General features: G+C 41.1%; 1 protein-coding gene across 1 annotated transcript in view; it reads right to left on the bottom strand.

Moving 5' to 3' along the window:
• LOC150091223 (uncharacterized) overlaps window positions 1-19,958 on the bottom strand; it is a 132,859-nt gene that overhangs the window by 27,655 nt on the left and 85,246 nt on the right. Inside the window, exon 4 of the mRNA XM_090374784.1 lies at window positions 12,177-12,288. Within this exon, the coding sequence (XP_090230910.1) occupies window positions 12,177-12,288 (112 nt within the window). The remainder of the gene's footprint in view (window positions 1-12,176; window positions 12,289-19,958) is intronic.

Genomic DNA, 19,958 nt, shown 5'->3' with positions numbered 1-19,958 from the left:
TACCAATACCCGCCACAAGGAGGCCGGCCGGGTGTTACCAATATTTGTACTCTGGCTGGTCTTGCCACTTACTTTCCTGTGATTTCAGTGGCTAGGACCCAAAAAAAAAAAAAAAAAAAAAAAAATCGAGGTTGATATTACTGTTACTTCGAAGTTAGTATTAATAGTATGCGACGTGGGGCTGTGCGGTGAAAATGAGTTTTAAAAACCAAATAGGTTCGGGCAAGAATTTTGATATTCTCTTTTGATTTTGAAAAGTAGGGCTAAACGCTGTGCAAGACAAAAGTTTGGAGGGGATGAAGACTGGGGGGAAGAAATTGGAAATAAGGGGCCGACAGAATAGATGGCCCCTGCAGGTAGTGAGGCATGCCCGTTCCCCACCAGAGTGAGAAAATTGGGGAGGCAAGCCTCTCCTCCCCAGGAGTTTGGAAAGAAAGATCCGCTCAAGAGAGTGCGGATTTGGGTCGCCACTAGGCTGTCCCAGCGGGAGAGTGCCACCGTATGTCGTCTCCATCAGTTTGCAGGCCTTAAAAAGCTGGCCGTTGAGTATCATCTAGGTGAGACACTAATAGGGTGTTAAATCTGGGATGTCATCCTTCCAGACTGCATGTGGTCTGGGTTCTATTTTCGGTCATTATCTTGGGGTCATAATCAAGTCTACTAGCTGTCATTATGGGGTTTTATCCCTTCCGTGATGTTTGATAGTCCTCACACTACCTTTTGTCATTATGTAGTGGGTCTATGCTGCAAGGTCTTGGAGCAGTGTCCCTTTGTTCTGATGTCACGACTATTTAAAGGTGTTTTTCGCTTCCATTGGCGGTAATCATGACTCTTGTGGTTAGACAATATATTGTCACTTGTCTTTTCCCAGTGCATTTTGTACTCAGTCCAAGGTCTGTATAGTCGGCTCCTCTGTGTCGTCTCGCTGCTATTTGCAGGTTTGTTTTGTCTCATTTCGTTAAGGTCTTCTGTATATGGCGGTTAGTGTTTGGCGCCTGGTAAATAATCCCTGGGCAAAATCTGTTAAGGCTAAATATTCTTCTTGTGTATCTAGTAGATGTGACTCAAGATTCCTCGGTAGATAGTGAACTCTAGTTATTAGTCTGCATCTAAGGTCTTCGTCATGCATAGTAATGAGTATTCTTTTTGCAAAGAGGTTCTGCACATAGTTGCTAAATACTCCGTACAGTACTCTTATCCAGTATGTAGTGTTCCGGGTTGCGCGGGAGTTATCTAAGCCTGGCCTTTTGGCCGTGAAGGGAAAGTTGCAATACTTAACCTTGTAACCAGTCACAATCAAATGTTGCAATAAAGATTCTCTCTCTCTCTCTCTCTCTCTCTCTCTCTCTCTCTCTCTCTCTCTCTCTCTCTCTCTCAATGAGGAGGCTACAAAGATCTTCATAATGCGGGCAATCGAACTTAAGGTGGTGCCAATCCTCCATTTCCCAGAAGATGCAAGCGGGATTCCAGGGCCGCTGCGACCCTATTTGCCGCCAGTAAGCGAAATCCAATTTGCCGCCCCAAAATATATCGATTAAAAAATAAAATAAGGCGTAACTAATTATTATTAATTTATTGAAAAAGAAAAGAATTGCAACATATCTCACATATAATATAATGAAACAACAAACAAAAATAACAAAATCATTCCGAAATTCGAAACAAATTTAAATTCTAAATCACAATAATCGTACCCACAACAAAATAAAAGGAAAATTATAATGTTAAAAAAATTATGGAAATTTGTTTCCTTGCTTTAAGATATACGAATTTATTATTTGTTTTATGTTTATTTGTTCCTAAAGATCATTTTCTATTGAAATTATTGCCAAATTAGAGAGTCGTTGTTGAGATATTATCGCTCGTAAATAATTTTTGATTAATTTTAAAAAACTTCATTCACCTGAGCCAAGGAAACTGGTAAAGTTAAAATATATTGTAAAACTTCAAATGGAATAATATTTTCTTTTATATATTTTGACCTAGTCCAAGTTCTTCAGATAATGCTAAACCAATATCGGATTCATTACGACCAATGTCACTTAACTTAATATGTAAATGATTTAATAAATCGTCATCTGACCATTTTTTTTTAAATTCAGAAATGTTATAAAATATTTTAAATATTTCTACGTGTCCTTTCATATTTGTAAACCTTTTAGTTAACGAAAAAATTGTTGTGTCCATAATTTGAAAGAAAAAAATTATTTTGAAATTTTGTTGCGGATCCTCATTGTTGAAGTTTGCAGATGATGCAAAGGTTGGCAGGGTTGTTAATGAGAGCAATGACAGTATGGTACTACAACAGGATCTAGAAAAGTTCGGCAGAAGTGGCAACTGAAGTTTAACATTGGCAAATGCAAAGTATTGCATACGAGTAGAAGTAACCCCAGAGAAACGCACCAACTGCATGGTACGGTGTCCTGCCCCTCAGGGTAGTAGAAAATGAAAAATAGCCCGTGGTAATTGTGCAGTCAAACATGAAGTTTTCTGTGCAGTGCAGACAGGCTGCCAGAGCAGCTCATGGGATTTTGGCAATGATATACAGGAATTTTGATAGTAGGGAGAAGGAGCTGATTATTACTTTGTATAAGGTAATAATAAAAGTCAGGCTATGCCTTGAGTACTGCGTATAGGTCTGGAGAACGAGTTACAGAGAAGGGCAACAAGATTGGTGAGGAGAATGAAGGGGTGCTCTTACTAAGAAAGGCTTAAATGCTGCAAATTGCAGTGTCTGGAGATTGGGCACTTGTGAAGTGATCTGATTAAGGTGTATAAGGCCTTGAATGGGTTGGCAAGGCTCAATTCTGATGGGAGTCTTCCTCTTGCTCAGATTACAAACCTGAGAGGGCATAAATTCATATTGAGGAAGGACAATTGTAGAATGGATGCTCGGAAATTTGCCTTTAGCCAGTGGGTAGTACTGCTGGAACAAACTTCCATCTGTCGTTGTGGAACTTGATGGCTCAAATCAATAATATAGCAGTTGCTTAATTTATCAGTACTCATCTCATCCACCAAGTGGAAAAGGCCTGGGTTCGAATCCCGTCGATGACGCGACGAATTTTAATGGACTTTTTTCACTCTGTGGCTGAGTTAGTCGGTCTCAGGCGTAGATAGCAAGGTTTTCTCCCCCATAATCTGGGGTTTTCGTCCAGCAAAACAGACAAATCAACTAGAGAACTCACGCAATTAAGAGACATAAGACACACAGCACGGCATGTGAATTTAAATATTCCGGTGGCCTAATATAACATAATGGTACTCATCTCATCTCATGAGGTGAGTACTGATAAATTAAGCCATTGCTGTATGTTATGATTTGGGTAATTAATACGGTACTTTAGCCAGCTATAAAATTTTACTATAAAATTTTCATTGGAAGTCGATATTTTAAATAAATTCAAGAAAGAACCGGACAAACTTTGAGAGTGAATGGTTGTGTGAAATGGAAATTTTTTTTGGCTGATGCTGTATAAGCTTGCTTTCTTGCATCATATACCTCTACTAATGCAAATGCTTCATCTCTACTTTCACAATTGAAATGACTTTTTTTTTTTTTTTTTATCTTCTTCCTTAAGAGCTTTCTTCTGGAAACGGAGCTTCTTCAAATGCCAATGATAGTAGCCATATTATTAGCCGAATCGAGAAATTTTTGGACTGCTTTCTTTAAAATATTCCGTGATATTTTGTAGATATTCAAAAGTTTCGTGTATATCAGAATCCTTTTTTTTTTTTTTTTTCTTACTGGATTAATTTTATTTAAAATAATTTTATTTTAAAATAATTTTCATCTTCAGTGATTATAGCAAAATATTTAGCTTCTCTAGTCATTTCTAGTATTTTGTCGATAATATTTTGTGAAATTATTTCAATAATTTCATTTTGTACTTGATCATCCAAATAATGCCGATATTTTTCGATTCAGATTTCTGAATACAGGAATATGTTCTGCCACAGCTGAATCAAATTTAGCAATTGTTTCAGTAAGTTTTAAAAAGTTACCATTTTCATTTTCATATAAATCTTTTGAAGATCCCCGAACACTACATTGCCTTGCTAAAAATAGTATCATATACAGTACTGTGGCTGAGCTGCAGGACATGGATTTCTCCATTGCGGGCGTGGCCCGAAGAACGGAGTGGTTGAGCTGTCGAGTTCTGTAATTGGCTGATTATTGGGAATGCGTAGTTTACCTCATTTTGCGTTTCTCATTGTTTGATTGGATGCAAATTCGCTTCTGATTTTAGCAGGAAATGCGAAATTATCATTTAGCGTCGTCGTGCTGCTGTGCTGCCCTCGGTTATTGTGTGTTGTTGTTATTCCGTTTGTAAAAGGATGGCTTAATGTAAGACTGAAATTGAACGATGTATGAGTATGAATTTGATTACCTTCGGAATACAAGTGTGTGGATGTGTGATGAAGTGTACCCGCCGGCATGCAAGGACCGATGAAGTGTTTTTTTTTTTTTTTTTTTTTTTTTCAATTTGTTTCTTGACAATTTAATGTTTTTGGCATTAATTGTATGAGTTGTTAATATCAGGTTCTCTTTATATTAGCGGGGGAGGGACAGCAGTCCCCAGAACAAAAAAAAATAAACATTCCTGTTGAGGTGCATGAGCAGTTCTCATTGTTAATGCACGTGAAATCGCCTAGTAATGTACGGGTGAGAAGAATCAGACTGTATGTGGTGTTAATTTTGTTAGCTACTGTATTTAAAAAAAAATTGCCGTTTTGCTGTTTTTTCTTCATTTCAGCTCCGACATATTGTGATGTCACGTGAAATTCCCCAGTAACATGTAGGAGAGGAAATAAAGCAGTGAGTGGGAGGTGCCTTACCGTCCCATCACTGCTTTCTTGCTCTCTTTCTGGCCGAAGTACCGGGTTGTGCCCATGTTTTGGAGTATAACCCTGCGAAATATAAATAGGAAACACAGATCCAGTTAATAAGCAATTTAACGTAAGTCTTCAATTTCGTGTACTGTATTTATTTCAAATGAATTATTTGATTGCCGTGTTGAATACTGGTAAACGTTAACCAATCAGATGACCGGTGCGACTCTGGGTATGTGGGACAAACGGATAGATTTTACGAGTACAAGGAGTTGCAGGATGGTAAACCCTTTGACTCTTAATTCGTGCTTTCAGCACTAATTTCCTCAATTGCCTGAAGGCCAGAGGTGCGAACAATGCCTTCCCAGTTGTCTCTCGTAATCTCTTCGTTATATGGAAATTTTCTTCGATCTACGGAATCTATTTTAAATACAGGGTGTCTCAAAAATATTGGTACAAACGTTTAGGGGAGGTAGTTAACATCTCCAGGAATGTGAATCGCATAGGAACCCATAACCGGAAACGTCACCGTAAGTCGGTAGACGGCGCTGTTCATCAGTTCGCGAGAGGGAAAATTTCTGGTTTACCCATTCAAGCAGTAGTCGCCGCACGAAGAGCATGCATCGATATACAAACTGTGAGCTGGCAGACATTCACCTAGTGTATGGATTAGCAGAGAGCAATGGACGAGCCGCTCAACGAATTTATGGAGAACGCTTCGCAGACAGACATTTACCGGACCACGGTTTGTTTGCACGTGTGCATCAAAATTTGTGCGATTATGGGTCATTTAGAGGTAACAGGAGTAGTGCGGGCAGACCACGTTCGACGCGAACTCCCGCCACAGAAGAAAGTGTGTTGGATGCCGTCCAGAATAATTCTACTAACTGCCAGCACACGTGCTGTTGCCTCTGGCTTAAGCCAACGAGTGTCTCCTTGCAGTGTACAGCGTGTCTGGCACGACGATTCCTTACACCCCTTTCATCTCCAAAGGGTTCAGTTACTGCTTCCCCAAGATCATCCTGCACGTGTGGCTTTTGCGCAGTGGTTTCTCCAAGAAAGTGTTCAAGACTTGAATTTTCCAGCCTATGTTTTGGTCACGGATGAGGCTTATTTCACTCGGGAAGGCATATTCAATCAGCACAATGCTCATGTGTGGGCTCACGACAACCCACACGGTGTGCGCCCCCCATGTGGCACAACATCGCTTGCCAATAAATGTGTGGGCAGGTATGGTCGGTGACTGCTTAGTCGGCCCATACCTGTTACCATCCCGCATGAACTCCGCTAAATACCGGATCTTTCTTGAACAAGTTCTACCAGGGTTACTTTACGATGTTCCAGCAAATGTGAGATCCAACATTTGGTTTCAACATGACGGGGCGCCTGCCCATTACGGAAGATGTGTTCGTGACCATTTGAACAGGCGTTTTGGGCGTCGATGGATTGGCCGTGGTGGATCCGTTGCCTGGCCCCACGCTCACCTGATTTATCGAGCCTTGATTTATTTCTGTGGGGGGGCCCTCAAATCTATCGTGCATGAATCGCCTGTGGAGACTGAAATGGATCTCGTGGCGAGACTCGTCTGCGCTGCTGCTACTTTCAAAGAAACTCCAAGTGTGTTCGACCGTGTCCTTCAATCCATGCTGCGTCGGTGTCATGCATGCATCGCGTCTCATGGTGGAACCTTCGAGCATCTGTTGTAATATCATGAAAGGCATCCATCTCGTACTCCATTGTTAATATTATGTGAAATAAATGTTTGCCACTAATTACTGTCTTGTGTCATTTCTGCATCTTGTGCCTCTGCTACTGCTTTCCCATGAGGTTTCCAGTTATGGGCTCCTATGCGATTCACATTCCTTTAGATGTTATCTATCTCCCCTAAATGTTTGTGCCAATATTTTTGAGACACCCTGTATAATTACCAAGGGTATTGCTAAATAGAGGGGCGCCTCCGTAGCCAGGTGGGAAGGAGCAGCAGTGCGTAGCACACGCTTCTTGATTAGACCGGGGTTCGAGCCCGTCACCACCAAATACGGAGGATGCGGAAAGGTCAAGGAATGACCACCGCATTTCCCGGAGCAATATGGCCTTAGCTGCTAATGCTCCTAAAAACCAAATAACAAATAACAAGCTAAATAGAACAAAAATATTTCTAAATAGAAAATTTCGCTATAAAAAAGTTATTAAACAGAGCTTCGACTTGTATGTCAAAAAGTTTTTTGGCGCCCTCCTGAACTGCCACCCGTAAGCCCGTGTTGGTGACGTGGTCCAGGTATCTGGTAGCTGTACTGATATCTTCTTCAGGCCTGCAGTACAGGGAGATTATGTTGAAGGTGCCGATTGCGGTTATAACTTGGGCGCAGGTTGCCCAGGCTGTTCATAGATGGAGACTTTGGTGGCTGTTATATCCTGGTTTCTTATGAAAATTGCAGCCCATGGAGTTGTTTCCTCTGTCTGTATTATTTTGTATTTTAGGGGATATCCCCTGACCAATTTGGAGTGGGTATATGGTTCCTATAGAATGATGATGATGTCAGCATTTACTTCGTCGACTTTGAGCCTGATTTGGTCTGTTACGGCCTTTGCTCTTTGTGCGTTGTGTTGGAAGAATTTGAAAATCGTGGTGTTGTATTGCTTAGACTGTAGAGTGTGTATAGTGTCAAACGGCACCAGGGGTTTCCCCCATCTCCGCGTAGTATACATTGTGGGTGTGAAACAGAACACTGCCAATGCCAGAGGTTTAAAAGTGTATGGATTTTGTACATGTGTAGTGTCTTGTACCGTCGTTCCTCTGGTCATTTAGCCGCTGGGCCCCTAATGGGACCCAACGTTGTCCACACTCTGCCTCGTGGAGGCAGACCAGGTACACCACTATTATAGTTTTTTACTCTGGCAGGTCCTTCCACCTAATTTCCTGAGACTTCAGTGGCTAGGACCTTAAAAAAAATAATAATAATTAAAACCGTTATAGATAGGGATCAGCCAAAAGGAATACTATTTATGCGAATAAATGTTATTAAATTTTTGGTTGTAGGGCTCAAGCAATTTAATAATGGTTCAGACACTAGTAATTATAAGTTAGAGAGATAGGGGTGGGGAGACTGAAGGCTGGGGGGAGAAGACAGAAATAAGGGGTCCATAGAGAAGATGACCCCCAAATCAGTGGAGCAGGCCCATGCCCCACCAGAGGGAAGAGAGGGCGGCGAGGGGGTAGCCCAGAAGCCACCTCCCCTCCCGCCCGGGGAGTGGAGGCAAAGGGAGCGTGGCTAAGGAGGGGAGAAAAAAAAACATGGCAGGGAAGGGAGGGAAAAAAGTCTCCTTCCCCCTGCCAGGGGTTTGTTATTAAAAGTGAGTAGGGTTAGAGCACCCTATTCAGATCGCCCAATAGCATTTTGCAGCATAGGTGCGATCTGTCTGGTTGTCCCAATCTGATCCCAGCAGGGATCAGACCAATTATAAGGTCATTCTTGGGATAAATCCCATCCGTGCAGTCCGGTGTTTGGAGTCCATCTGTGGTTTGTCAGGTCCGTGGTATTAATCTTGAGCCGGTTTCTTCGCTACCTTGGGTCGGGTCCTGCTAGTCCTGTATTATGCTAGTTCAGTCCCAAAGGAAAATCTTGTATCTGGGTGAGAGCCAGTTTGTTTGGGCCGAACGATGGTTAGTTTTGTCGTGGTGTCTGTTCTTGATCCCTGTAGATAGAATATGTTACCAGCCACTGAACACACCAATCCCAGTTCAAGACCACCTCAAAGTAAAAGTCGTAGCCTAGTGGTCAGCTGCGTGGATGCTTTAGTACACGTGCCTTGAGTGACCGCGGTTCAAGCCCGTGACTGCTGAATATGGTGCTGTTTCTTGTATTCTGTCTATCTTGTGAACTCCTCTGACCGTTTGGTCGTCCCAGAGTATAAACAGAAAATTTATTTTATTTTATTTTATTTAAATAAAAATTAAATTTTGAAAATACCACTAACACTATCTAGCAAGTAAAAAAAAAAAAAAAAATGGTGACCAGAAACACATTTTTCCACCTTCCCAGTGGAGTGACAAAACTACCATACCGACAATCGGTTCATACCTATTGGTATTACTGCTTATGACCAGTGATAAGTACTGGTAGCAAGTGCATTGGGTGGATGGTTGTGTCCGGTTTCTATTATTATCCTTTGATATCTTAAATTTCTGTCGCTAAAACTTCATACCTGACCAACAGTTTGTTAATAAATTCATATGCATACAAATATTTTAAATTTTCTGTGTTAATTCCAATCGGCCTCAGCCCTCGTTCCAAGTGTAGAAACAGTGAGTAATGTGCGGCTGCCCAACAGTCCAGTGAACACTGTTGTCAGTTATGAGATTCTTCAAGTAATCCTTCCATACACCTCCATGAGTCGTGGGCCAGGAATTTTTACCATGTCTCTAAATAGGCCTAACAAGGCTGGGACAATTCATATTGAATAATTAGACTTTACACCAGCCGGTATTCAAATAAATAAATTCCAATCCTGCAACTAAAACACTTTATTTACAATAAAATAAAATACGAGCATATAAAATAAAATGAAATTAAATGAAATAAAATAAAATATATAATAGTCTAAAACTGATATGATTTAATTTATTATAAAATATATATATAAAATATGATTATAAAAACAATAAAATACCGTAACAACTGTAGCTTTCGGAGATAGCGATCTCCTTTCTCAACAGCATATTTCTGCTGTGTGGCACATCCTTAAATAGCAGATCCACGGCACTCGTCACATGGTTCCTCGGGAGTAAAGCCGGAATTTCCCATTTATGCACAGGAACCGGAAATGGCTCGGGAGCGTGCTAGCTGAAACCGTTCATCTCGCCCAAGAACCACGGTTTCAAAGAGGGGATGTAAACGTACACCCTTGTCTCTATTAATGGAATTGCTAGCTGCCCCAATACGTAAACTCTCAAGCCATTTACGGTCCCAGAACCCCTGTGCATGATCCGTGATGACAGCATCCTCCGGGGAGATTTGATGTTGCTTCTCCCAAAAAAAAATAGTATGCTGTAAATAGTCCCACGTATGCTCTATCAAGGTACCTAGCCAAGTTGATTGCACCCATAGTAGGACTTTCCAACTTGGTTATCAAGAATAGGAAAGAGTTTGTGGATTTTATAAAAGGACAGACTATACGAGAAGACGAGATTATGATTTCTTTTGATGTTACATCTTTGTTCGCTTGTATCCCTATTAAATTCAGAGTCCAGTGTGTGAGAATGGCATTAGAAAAGGATGTTTTGTTAAGTACTAGGTCTCCTCTTAGTGTTAATGATATTTGTGAGGGTGTGGAGTTCTGTTTATCCAGTACCACCATGGTTTTCCAAGATGTCATGTATAAGCAGATCCATGGCACAGCCATGGGTTCCCCCATTAGTGCCATAGGTGGTAGATGACTTTCATCAACCGGTGAAATACCACCACTTTGCTTATTGGAGGCCTGAAGTGGTGAAACCCATGTTTAGTCTCTAGAGCAAAGTTTCCGGCATCCCCCTCTCCCCATACTTCTCCTTCAACCGATGCATGGTACTAAGTACTATAGGTTTTGATACCTTTCGTGTTTGGGATTTTCATAAAAAAAAAAAAAAACTTAGCTATGGAAGAGTTGGAAGTTAGAATTTTTGAGGGTTTGGAATTTCCCATGCATAAATGGAAAAGATTTGTTGATGACACATTCACCATTATACAAAAGGGGAGGGAGGATCGGATACTTGATGTACTTAATAGCTTCTCCCCTTTTATTAAATTTACTTCGGAGGTGGAAGCAGAGGGAACCCTACCATTCCTTGACGTGTTGGTTATTATTGATGGTTCTAGGCTCAAGACCAAAGTGTTTAGAAAGCCCATGTGTCGAGGTCAATATACTCATTATACCTCGGCACAAGCCAGCCAACACAAGGCTAGTGTTGTCAAGGCTTTAGTAGATAGGGTGAGGTCCCACTGTAGCACCTCGGAGGACAGAGATAACGAAATTATTCGTGTCACGGCAGATCTCAAGAAATGTGGCTACCCCCAGAGGGTGTTGGACAGAATTATTAGAGGAGCGGAGTCCACCCGTACTGAGCCGTTCGCCCCTGTGAGCACTGCATACATTCCCTACTATCCGGGCCTTTCAGACCACATTGCACGAATAATTCGGGGGTGCCAGATACGCTGTGTGCATCTTCCGAGACGGAGGTTGTACACAGTGATATCTTGTGTCAAAGACCCCATAACGAAAGAAGCCAACAGTATGGTGGTATACGAAATTAAATGCCCGGATTGTGGGGTGTGTTATGTAGGTGAGACGGGGCGACGACTGAAAGACTGTCTGGGGGAGCATATGAATACAATAAAGTCCGCAAACTATGGGAAGTCTGCCGTGGCAGAACATTTTTTGGAGAAGCATCATCAAATCTCCCCGGAGGATGCTGCCATCACGGATCATGCACAGGGGTTCTGGGACCGTAAATGGCTTGAGAGTTTACATATTGGGGCAGCTAGCAATTCCATTAATAGAGACAAGGGTGTACGTTTACATCCCCTCTTTGAAACCGTGGTTCTTGGGCGAGATGAACGGTTTCAGCTAGCGCGCTCCCGAGCCATTTCCGGTTCCGGTGCATAAATGGGAAATTCCGGCCTTACTCCCGAGCAACCATGTGACGAGTGCTGTGGATCTGCTATTTAAGGATGTGCCACACAGCAGAAATATGCTATTGAGAAAAGAGATCGCTATCTCCGAAAGCTACAGTTGTTACCGTATTTTATTAATTGTTTTTATCGCTTTTATTATCATATTTTATAATTTTGTATTTTATTGTAAATTAAATCATATCAGTTTTAGACTATTATATATTTTATTTTATTTCATTTAATTTCATTTTATATGCTCGTATTTTATTTTATTTTATTTTATTGTAAATAAAGTGTTTTAGTTGCAGGATTGGAATTTGTTTATTTGAATACCGGCTGGTGTAAAGTCTAATTGTTCAATATTTTTACCATGGCATGTGCTTTAATGTGGCCAGTGAGATTGCCTGCTTTTATCCTCTGAATTTTTTTTAATGTCAGTTGTGATCAAGATAACATATTGAGTACATTGATTTGGTTTACGAACTGCTTCGCATATATTTGTCTGACCGAATTGCCATTTTTGAGTCCATCAAACAGAGGGTAATAAAAAAGCAAGGTCTGTTTACAAGGAGGCACCCTGAATAGGTTTTTGGGAAAGTGTTGGGGCAGTGCTGTCAGTGTTTATGTATGCTATTCGTATAATTTTAAGCCTATCTTTTGGATGGTTATCTAGACATGTAGTATTCTTACCTGCATACTTGGTCTTGGGAGAGATGCTGCTTGCTTTCCATGTGCCTTTGGTAGTCTCGTTCACAATTCTGCATGTTCTCACCTTGGAAACATGGACTGAATATCCAGTTCTCTGAAACAAACATGAATTTCTGTAGCAAAAGATCACCACAAGTGATTTGTTATTGTATATTATTATTATTTTTCTATAACATATATTATTTTTTATAGCATAAGTATGATTTATTGAGACAAAAATCCCGTTTGTAGTATTATTATAACTTTTTTTTTCTTATGGTATTTTTTTATTACCAATGATGAGTACTGGTACCAAGTGCATTGGGTGGATGATTGTGTCCGGTTATTATTATTATTATTATTCTTACTATGGGTCGAGGAAGTCAATGAGTATCTTACAAGTATTTAGGATAACGGCGTACTGGATTCCATGTAAGTTCTGTACGAGACTTATTGCTGCTAGGTTCTGATGGAGGCTCTTTGACATCATGCCGGTGGTTGACACAGTGATTGCCTTCCCCGGTGGGGGAGGGAGACGGCTTGCCATCTCCTTAACCTCCACCACCCTTCTCTTCTTTCTGGTGGGGCATGGGCATGCCCCACTGCAAGCTGGAGCTACCTTCCCTATCGGCTCCTTCTCTGACTATATCCCCCCCAATCTTCAACTTCCCTTCCCCCTCTCTAACTATACGCAAGCGACAGTCCCACACAATCCAAATTTAACCATCCAAATAAATTTCGCCCAAAACTCTCGGCTTCTCATTCTAGCGCCTTCACCACGCGAACTAACTTATACCAATTGATGTGTATGCATATGCATTTTTGTATGTCGTATATGTGCATTTTTTTTTTTTTTTTTTTTTAGGTCCTAGCCACTGAAATCTAAGGAAATTAGGTGGCAGGACCTGCCAGAGTAAATAATTATAATACTGGTGTACCTGGTCTGCCTCCACGGGGCTAAAGTGGGGCAACGTTGGGCCTCAGTAGGGGTCCAGCGGCTAAATGACCAGATGAACAACGGTACACGACACTACACATGTACAATATCCATACACTTTTAAATCTCTGGCATTTCCAGCAAACTGGTACACCCATCACAATGTAAACAACGCGGAGATGGGGGAAACCCCTGGTGCCGTATGACCCTAAATACACTTTACACTTTACACTTTACACTTTACAGTGATTGGGATGGTCATTACTTCTTCCAAATGCCATATTTCTTTTACTTCTTGCCTTAGGTCTGAGTACTTCCTGATCTTTTGCTCATAGGTTTTTTTGGAGGTTGCTGGAGTTAGGCACCACTATGTTGATCAGATAGGTAGGTAGCCATTCCTTCTTGTTGGTGAGGGTTGTGCCATGTCTGTTGTGCGCGTTGGTCTTGTCCGTTATTATAGTTTACAAGGTTACTCATACGGGTACGAAATTACTACCAAGTTGGTCAAGATTTGTGCAGGTCAGGTGAACGCTAAGTTTTCATGTACATTTAGTCGTTTTATTGACTTAATTGTTATACTAAATTATTTTCTATAAGTAGCTTTCTATTTCTAGCCGAGCTCCGTGGTTTATTTTGAATTTAGATAGCGATTTTGAAAGTTAGTACTGATTTTCCGTAGATTTTACGTTCGTAACTTGCTGCCATTGTTATACGATACGGAACACCGTAAGGTTTAATGTAAAACTAGATAGCGAAATACGTTGCAGTGTACTAGAAATCTGTTAGATTAGTATAGTTTTATCAATAAAATTATTAATCTTATTAAATTTCATTGTTAATTAAATTATACTTAAACGGAATATGACCCAGACTAGAGCAGCAAAGGAGGGTTCACAGATTAGCCAGAGTGCTGTGGCTCGCAGGTGAACCGAAAGGGGGCGATTTCCCACGCAACACAGTCTAAAACAATGCGCAAAATGTGATATGTTTGCAGACCTGTCTAGAACAGGACATGATCTAGCCAATGAGGATATCTTTGTGTGTGTGCTAGGTTCAGAAATTGTGAAGAAATTAGGCGCCAACACAGCGTTCTGATGGGCGTCTATGAGAGAAAAAATTAATATGAGGGCTCATCAAGCTCTCAGCTGCCCAACTCAACGCCAGAGCTCACCCTGTGCACCAGGCAACTCAGCGGCAATCTCCAAGGCAGAATGCGCAGGTCCCACAGAAACTATTTATTGTAGGTGACTCTATTATCAGGGAGACGGGGAACATAGTATGCAAAAAGAGTAGGTGCAACAGGACCAGGATATGTCTGCAAGGGCCAAACGTTGATGACATTGTAGAGCAGATATCATCTTTTAAGGGCACAAAAGGTGATATTATTGTACACGTTGGCACTAATGACCTTAAGAGTAAGAGATCTGTAGATTTACTTAACAAGTACAGGTCAGTGCTGAAAAAAAGTTGCGAGTTACGGTTAAATTTGAAATTGTCTGCAATTCTGCCCAGACACGATAGGAGGAAGTATATGATGAGAGCCTTGTCAATCAATTCGGCACTGGAGAGATTGTGCAAGGTTCACGGGGTAGAATTTTTTTCAGCGTGGTCTGTTCTTGCTAACAGGAGAGACTACTTCTACAGGGACGGGATACACTTAAATAGAAAGGGTGCAAGAATATTTGTCGATGCTATCGAGGCAGTGTAAGATGGCTCGGAAAGCTGCTAGTTTCGGTTAATTCACAGATTGAACGATTAAGGGTAGCCGCAGGCAGAAGCGAAAGTGATTCTTGCACTGCTTCTGTTGTAATAAGCAGCAGCCTAGAGAGCAAGTTCTTGGGGATTTCAAAAGCTGCTGGGAGTCATCATGGAACAAGTAAATATATGGGCTGTGTTAGGGGTAACTAAGAGTAAGAACAAGTGCATGTATATTTGCATGTACACTAATGCTAGAAGTATAGTAAATAAAATTGATGAATTTGAAATGCTGATCAAGACATCAAGGGCAGTGTTGTTGTGATATCAGAGACATTGTGTCACACAGATATAAGCAGTGCAGAATTGGAATTTGGAGAGTACAATGTGTACAGAAAGGACAGACAGGGTAGGAATGGAGGAGGGGTTATGCTGTTAGTTAAGAAACACATAAAATCTAAGGAAGTGCATCCAATTGATGTTGGTGGACAATGCAATGTTGAGTCTGTTTGGTGTTACATAAGCACTGGGAAAGGAAAAATGAGAGTAGGAGTATATTATAGGCCTAATGACGCTGATCAGTACAATGAACAGCTGTGCAGAGAAATAGAATGGGCCAGTAAATCAGAATGTCTTTTAATGGGGGATTTTAACTTTCCACATATTGACTGGAACTTGTGGGTTGGTCACTCGGACGCTAGCAAGACTTTTGTGGATTTATTGGAGGATTGTTTTCTACAGGAACACGTTCGAGGGACAACCAGAGGGAGTAATACCCTTGATCTGATTATCAGCAGTGATGACGCAGGCATTAGGAATTTGCAGATAATGGAACCTCTAGGTGACAGTGATCCACAGTGTACTAATGGGAGATTTACATAAAGATGTAATTACGATCAAGGGTAAAGGGAAAAGATTTTGTTTTCGTAAAGGTAACTACAGAGGTCTCAGACAGTTTTTAAATTCTATAGAGTGGGAACAACTGATGATGTTACCAACGATGAATTCTAAATGGGAAGCCTTCAGGGACTTAATCTTGGAGGCTACTAGGCTTTTCATACCAACTAAGAAATACTGTTCAAGGTTCAGGCCTAAACGGATGTCGGATGAATCAATGAGGCTCGTGAGAGAGAATAAAAATTAATGGGATGCATATAAATTATCAGGCGACACAGAAGCCTAAAACAGATATGAGTTAGTCTGTAATCCAGTCACAAAGGCGGTTAGGTAGGTGAAGGCAGATAACGAGAAATCTTTGGCAAAGGACGGAAAGGAAAACAGCAAAGAGTTCTTTACTTATGTAAACTCTAAAAGGAAGGGGATGAATCAGATTGGTTCACTTAACATAGATGCTTCGACTATTGATGATCCTGCTCAAGTAGCTGATAAACTGAATGAGTATTTTGCATCTACATTCAGACGTGAGGAGTTATTCATGGAGGGGTATTGCCAGAAGTTTATCAAAGGCTAACAGGGAGCTAAGTTATTTTGTGATAACTAAGAGCAAAGTGAAAGAGAAATTGTTGAAGTTATACTTTAAAAAGGCACCTGGGACAGATGGAAACTATCCAGTTATAATGATGAAGTCAACAAGAGAAGTAAGCAAACCCTTAGCCATAATTATGAGAACATCCTTAGAGTCAGGGGAGGTCCCCATGCACTGGAGCAGTGCAAATGTATCTCCAGTTCACAAAGGGGGTTCAAACGATGACAAAAATAATTATAAACATGTTAGTTTAACTTCTGTTTTGGGGAAAATAATGGAGTCACTGGTTAAAGAGGTGATACAGGATCACCTAGACAAGACAACAGTAATAGTTCAGACACAGCATGGGTTTGTTAAGGGGAAGTCTTGTCTGACCCATTTGTTTGGATACTACGATGTGGTCACAAGGGAACTGGATGCAAAAAATAATTTTGATATCATATTCTTGGATTTCTGGAAAGCTTTTGATACCGTTGCACATGGAAGAGTCCTTTACAAATTGGAGCGGTATGGCATTAAGACAAGTTACTGCAATGGAAAAAGGGATGGTTTAATGGGAGATGGCAGAGAGTGGTAATCAATGGACACTGCTCATCATGGACTAATGTTATTAGCGGAGTCCCCCTGGATTCGGTGCTGGGCATATTGTTGTTTTGTGTCAATGATATCAATGATATCGATGAAGGTATATGAGGCTTAATGTCCAAGTTTGCAGATGATACGAAGGTTGGGAGGGTCATTAATGACAGTAAAGACAGTATGCTACTATAACAGGATCTAGAAAAGTTAGGCAGATGGGCTGAAAAGTAGTAACTGAAGTTTACCATTGGCAAATGCAAAGTACTGCATATGGGTAGCAGTAACCCAAGAGAAACGTGCCAACTCTGTAATACTACACTCAGGGAGGCGGAGAATGAAAAAGACCTGGGGGTAATTGTGCAGTCAGATATTAAATTCTCTGAACAGTGCAGACAGGCTGCCGGAGCAGGTCATGGAGTTTTGTCAATGATATATAGGAATTTTGCTAGCAGAGACAAGGAAGTGATTATCCCCTTGTATAAGGCAACGGTCAGGCCACACCTTGAGTACTGTATACAGGCCTGCAGACGTCGTTTTAAGAAGGATGTAGAGCTGTTGGAACGAGTACAGAGAAAGGCAACAAGATTAGTGAATGGAACAAAGGGATGCTCTTACGAAGAAAAAACTTAAATTTTGCAAAGTACAGTGTCTGGAAACTAGGCACCTGCGAAGTGATCTGATTGAGGCGTATAAGGCCTTGAATGGTTTGAGCAGGCTCAATGCTGACTGGATACTTGCGCTTGCTCAGATAAAGAACCTGGGGGGGGGGGGCATCGATTCAAATTGAAGAAAGACAGTTGTAGAATAGATGTGGGGAAGTTTGCATTTAGCCAACTGGTAGTTGATTTCTGGAACAGTTTTCCATCTGTTGTTGTGGAAGTTGATAACTTAAATAAATTTAAGGTGGAACTAGACAAATATTTGGAGTTACCGGATGGGTGAAATAGGAACTTTTTTTTTTTTTTTTTTGCCTGATGCTGTACAGTCTTGCTTTCTTGCGTCATATGTCTCAACTAATGCTAATTTTTGGGGCCAGGTGGCACGTCGACATGTGCCATTTTCCCTTTCGGGGTTCCTTGGCGATGCATTTCCTGTAGTTCCTGTTGCTGATCATCTGGTCTTGGATGGCCAGCATAAATCTTTCAATCTCGGGGAGGAGCTTCCTGCTCATGAGCCATGCGTTGGAAAATATCTCGTCTATGTAGTCTTAATGGAGGCCACTTTAGTGTCTCCCATGGAGTGCCTTCTTTGCCCATCTTTTTGTCTTTGTTTCTTTTGTCTGTATGAGTGGCAACTCCTTGTTGAGGTTAAGCGATGTGTGCCGTTTGTCTATCTTCCTTATGGCTCGGTAGATTGGCACTGTGTTTTCCCTGGAAGTAATTCCTCGGTTTTTAATTGCCTTCTTTTGTTGATCAATGAAATCTCCCAAACACCTCCCTTCTTCTTCTTCTTTCCGGTCTATGGTCAGTCACTCGATGGCTGACATTGGGTGGTGTTGGGGCTCTTGGTCATCATTATCCTTGTCGATTTCATAATCTCCTCCAGCTTTGTCCAATGTATGATCCCAAAGCAGTATGTTAGTACTGGGACTGCAAAGGTGTTTATTGCTCTGACAATGTTGCTGCCATTCAGCTTTGATTTTAGCAAGCTTCCCAATCTCTTATGGTATTATTTCTCCTTGTGTTCTTGTTGATAAGCCTGCACCATCCCTAGATACCTGTAGATCTCACCCTCTGTCACGGCTTCGATCTCTTCACCGGGTTTCAGCTGGTATTTCGACCGACTGGATTTCACTGATGCAATGTATGGTCTTGCATTTGTCTAGGCTAAATTGCGTCCTGATATTTCGCCGAGGTTCTTGTACCCTACTCACTAGCCTTCAGATATGTAATTCCTTGAATAAGAAACTCTGTGTGGCTTATTGGAGTGAACTGCTCTGCTTGGTGTTTGTGTGGGCAAGTGAGCTTTTATCACCTTGCATCCTGTGGTAATCTGTTGGATTGTTTCTGAGGCTAGATGGCATCGTCGACATGTGTCAAGGGACACTCTGGGCTCCTTTGCAATGTATTTTCTTTAGTTCCTGGTGTTGATTTTTTGGTCTTGGATGGTGAGCAATAATAATAAACTTTATTATTACTGTATTATTATATTTATTATTACTTTTTATTATTATTATTTCTCTCTGATTCGGGGGTTCCACCCTGTAGTATTGCTACCAAGTGCACAGGATGGTTGATATGTCTGATGTTACTGTTGGTAGAGGAACTCTTTGACTATCATACCGGTGTTCAGGTTGTGATGTTCTGGAGTTCCTTCTAGGTGTTCGTTGGTACACCTATTGTGGCTAGGCTGTTATGTAGGATCTTTGGCACCATACCGGTGATTGACACAGCGATCAGGATGGTTACTTGTTGTGTATGCTACATCTCTAGTCTTAGGTTCGTGTACTTCTTGATTTTCTCCTCAAGGGTTTTCTGAAGGTTGCCAGTGTTGAGCACCGTTATGATAATCAGATAGGTAGCCTTTTCCTTCTTGTCGACAAGGGTTATGTTCGGTGTGTTGGGTGGGATTGTCTAATCCGTTATTAAGGCACGGTCCCAGTACAGCTTGTGGGGTTTGTTCTTGTAATACGTTACACTTTCTTTGATCAACTGGTATTTCCTTGCTGGCTGCTGATGTATTATCCTGGCTACCTGGTTGTGTCTACAAATGTACCCAGTCTGGATGATCACATTGCATCCCATGGTGACATGTTGGATGGTTTCTGAGGCCAAGTGGCATGTCAACATGTATCATCTATACTCTGGGCTCCTTGGCGAAGTATTGCAGCTCCTGTGAACGCTAAGTTTTTAATTATTTTTAGCCGGTTTATTGACTTAATTGTTAGATTAAATTATTTTCTATAAGTAGCTTATAGACCTAGTCAAGCCCCGTGGTTTATTTTGAATTTAGATAGCGCGATTTTGAAAGTAATTAATACCTCGTGTCCGTAGATTTACCGTTCGTAACTTTCCCCCATTGTTATACTATACAATGTATACCCCGAACTAGATAGCGTAAGGTTTAACGGAAAACTAGATAGCGAGTA

This window comes from Mastigoproctus giganteus, chromosome 1, assembly GCF_048544385.1.
Source record: "Mastigoproctus giganteus isolate SK-2022 chromosome 1, ASM4854438v1, whole genome shotgun sequence".
Taxonomy (NCBI): Eukaryota; Metazoa; Arthropoda; class Arachnida; order Uropygi; family Thelyphonidae; genus Mastigoproctus; species Mastigoproctus giganteus.
The sequence above is the reverse complement of the archived record's forward strand: the minus strand, read 5'-3'. Positions and strand labels throughout refer to the sequence as shown.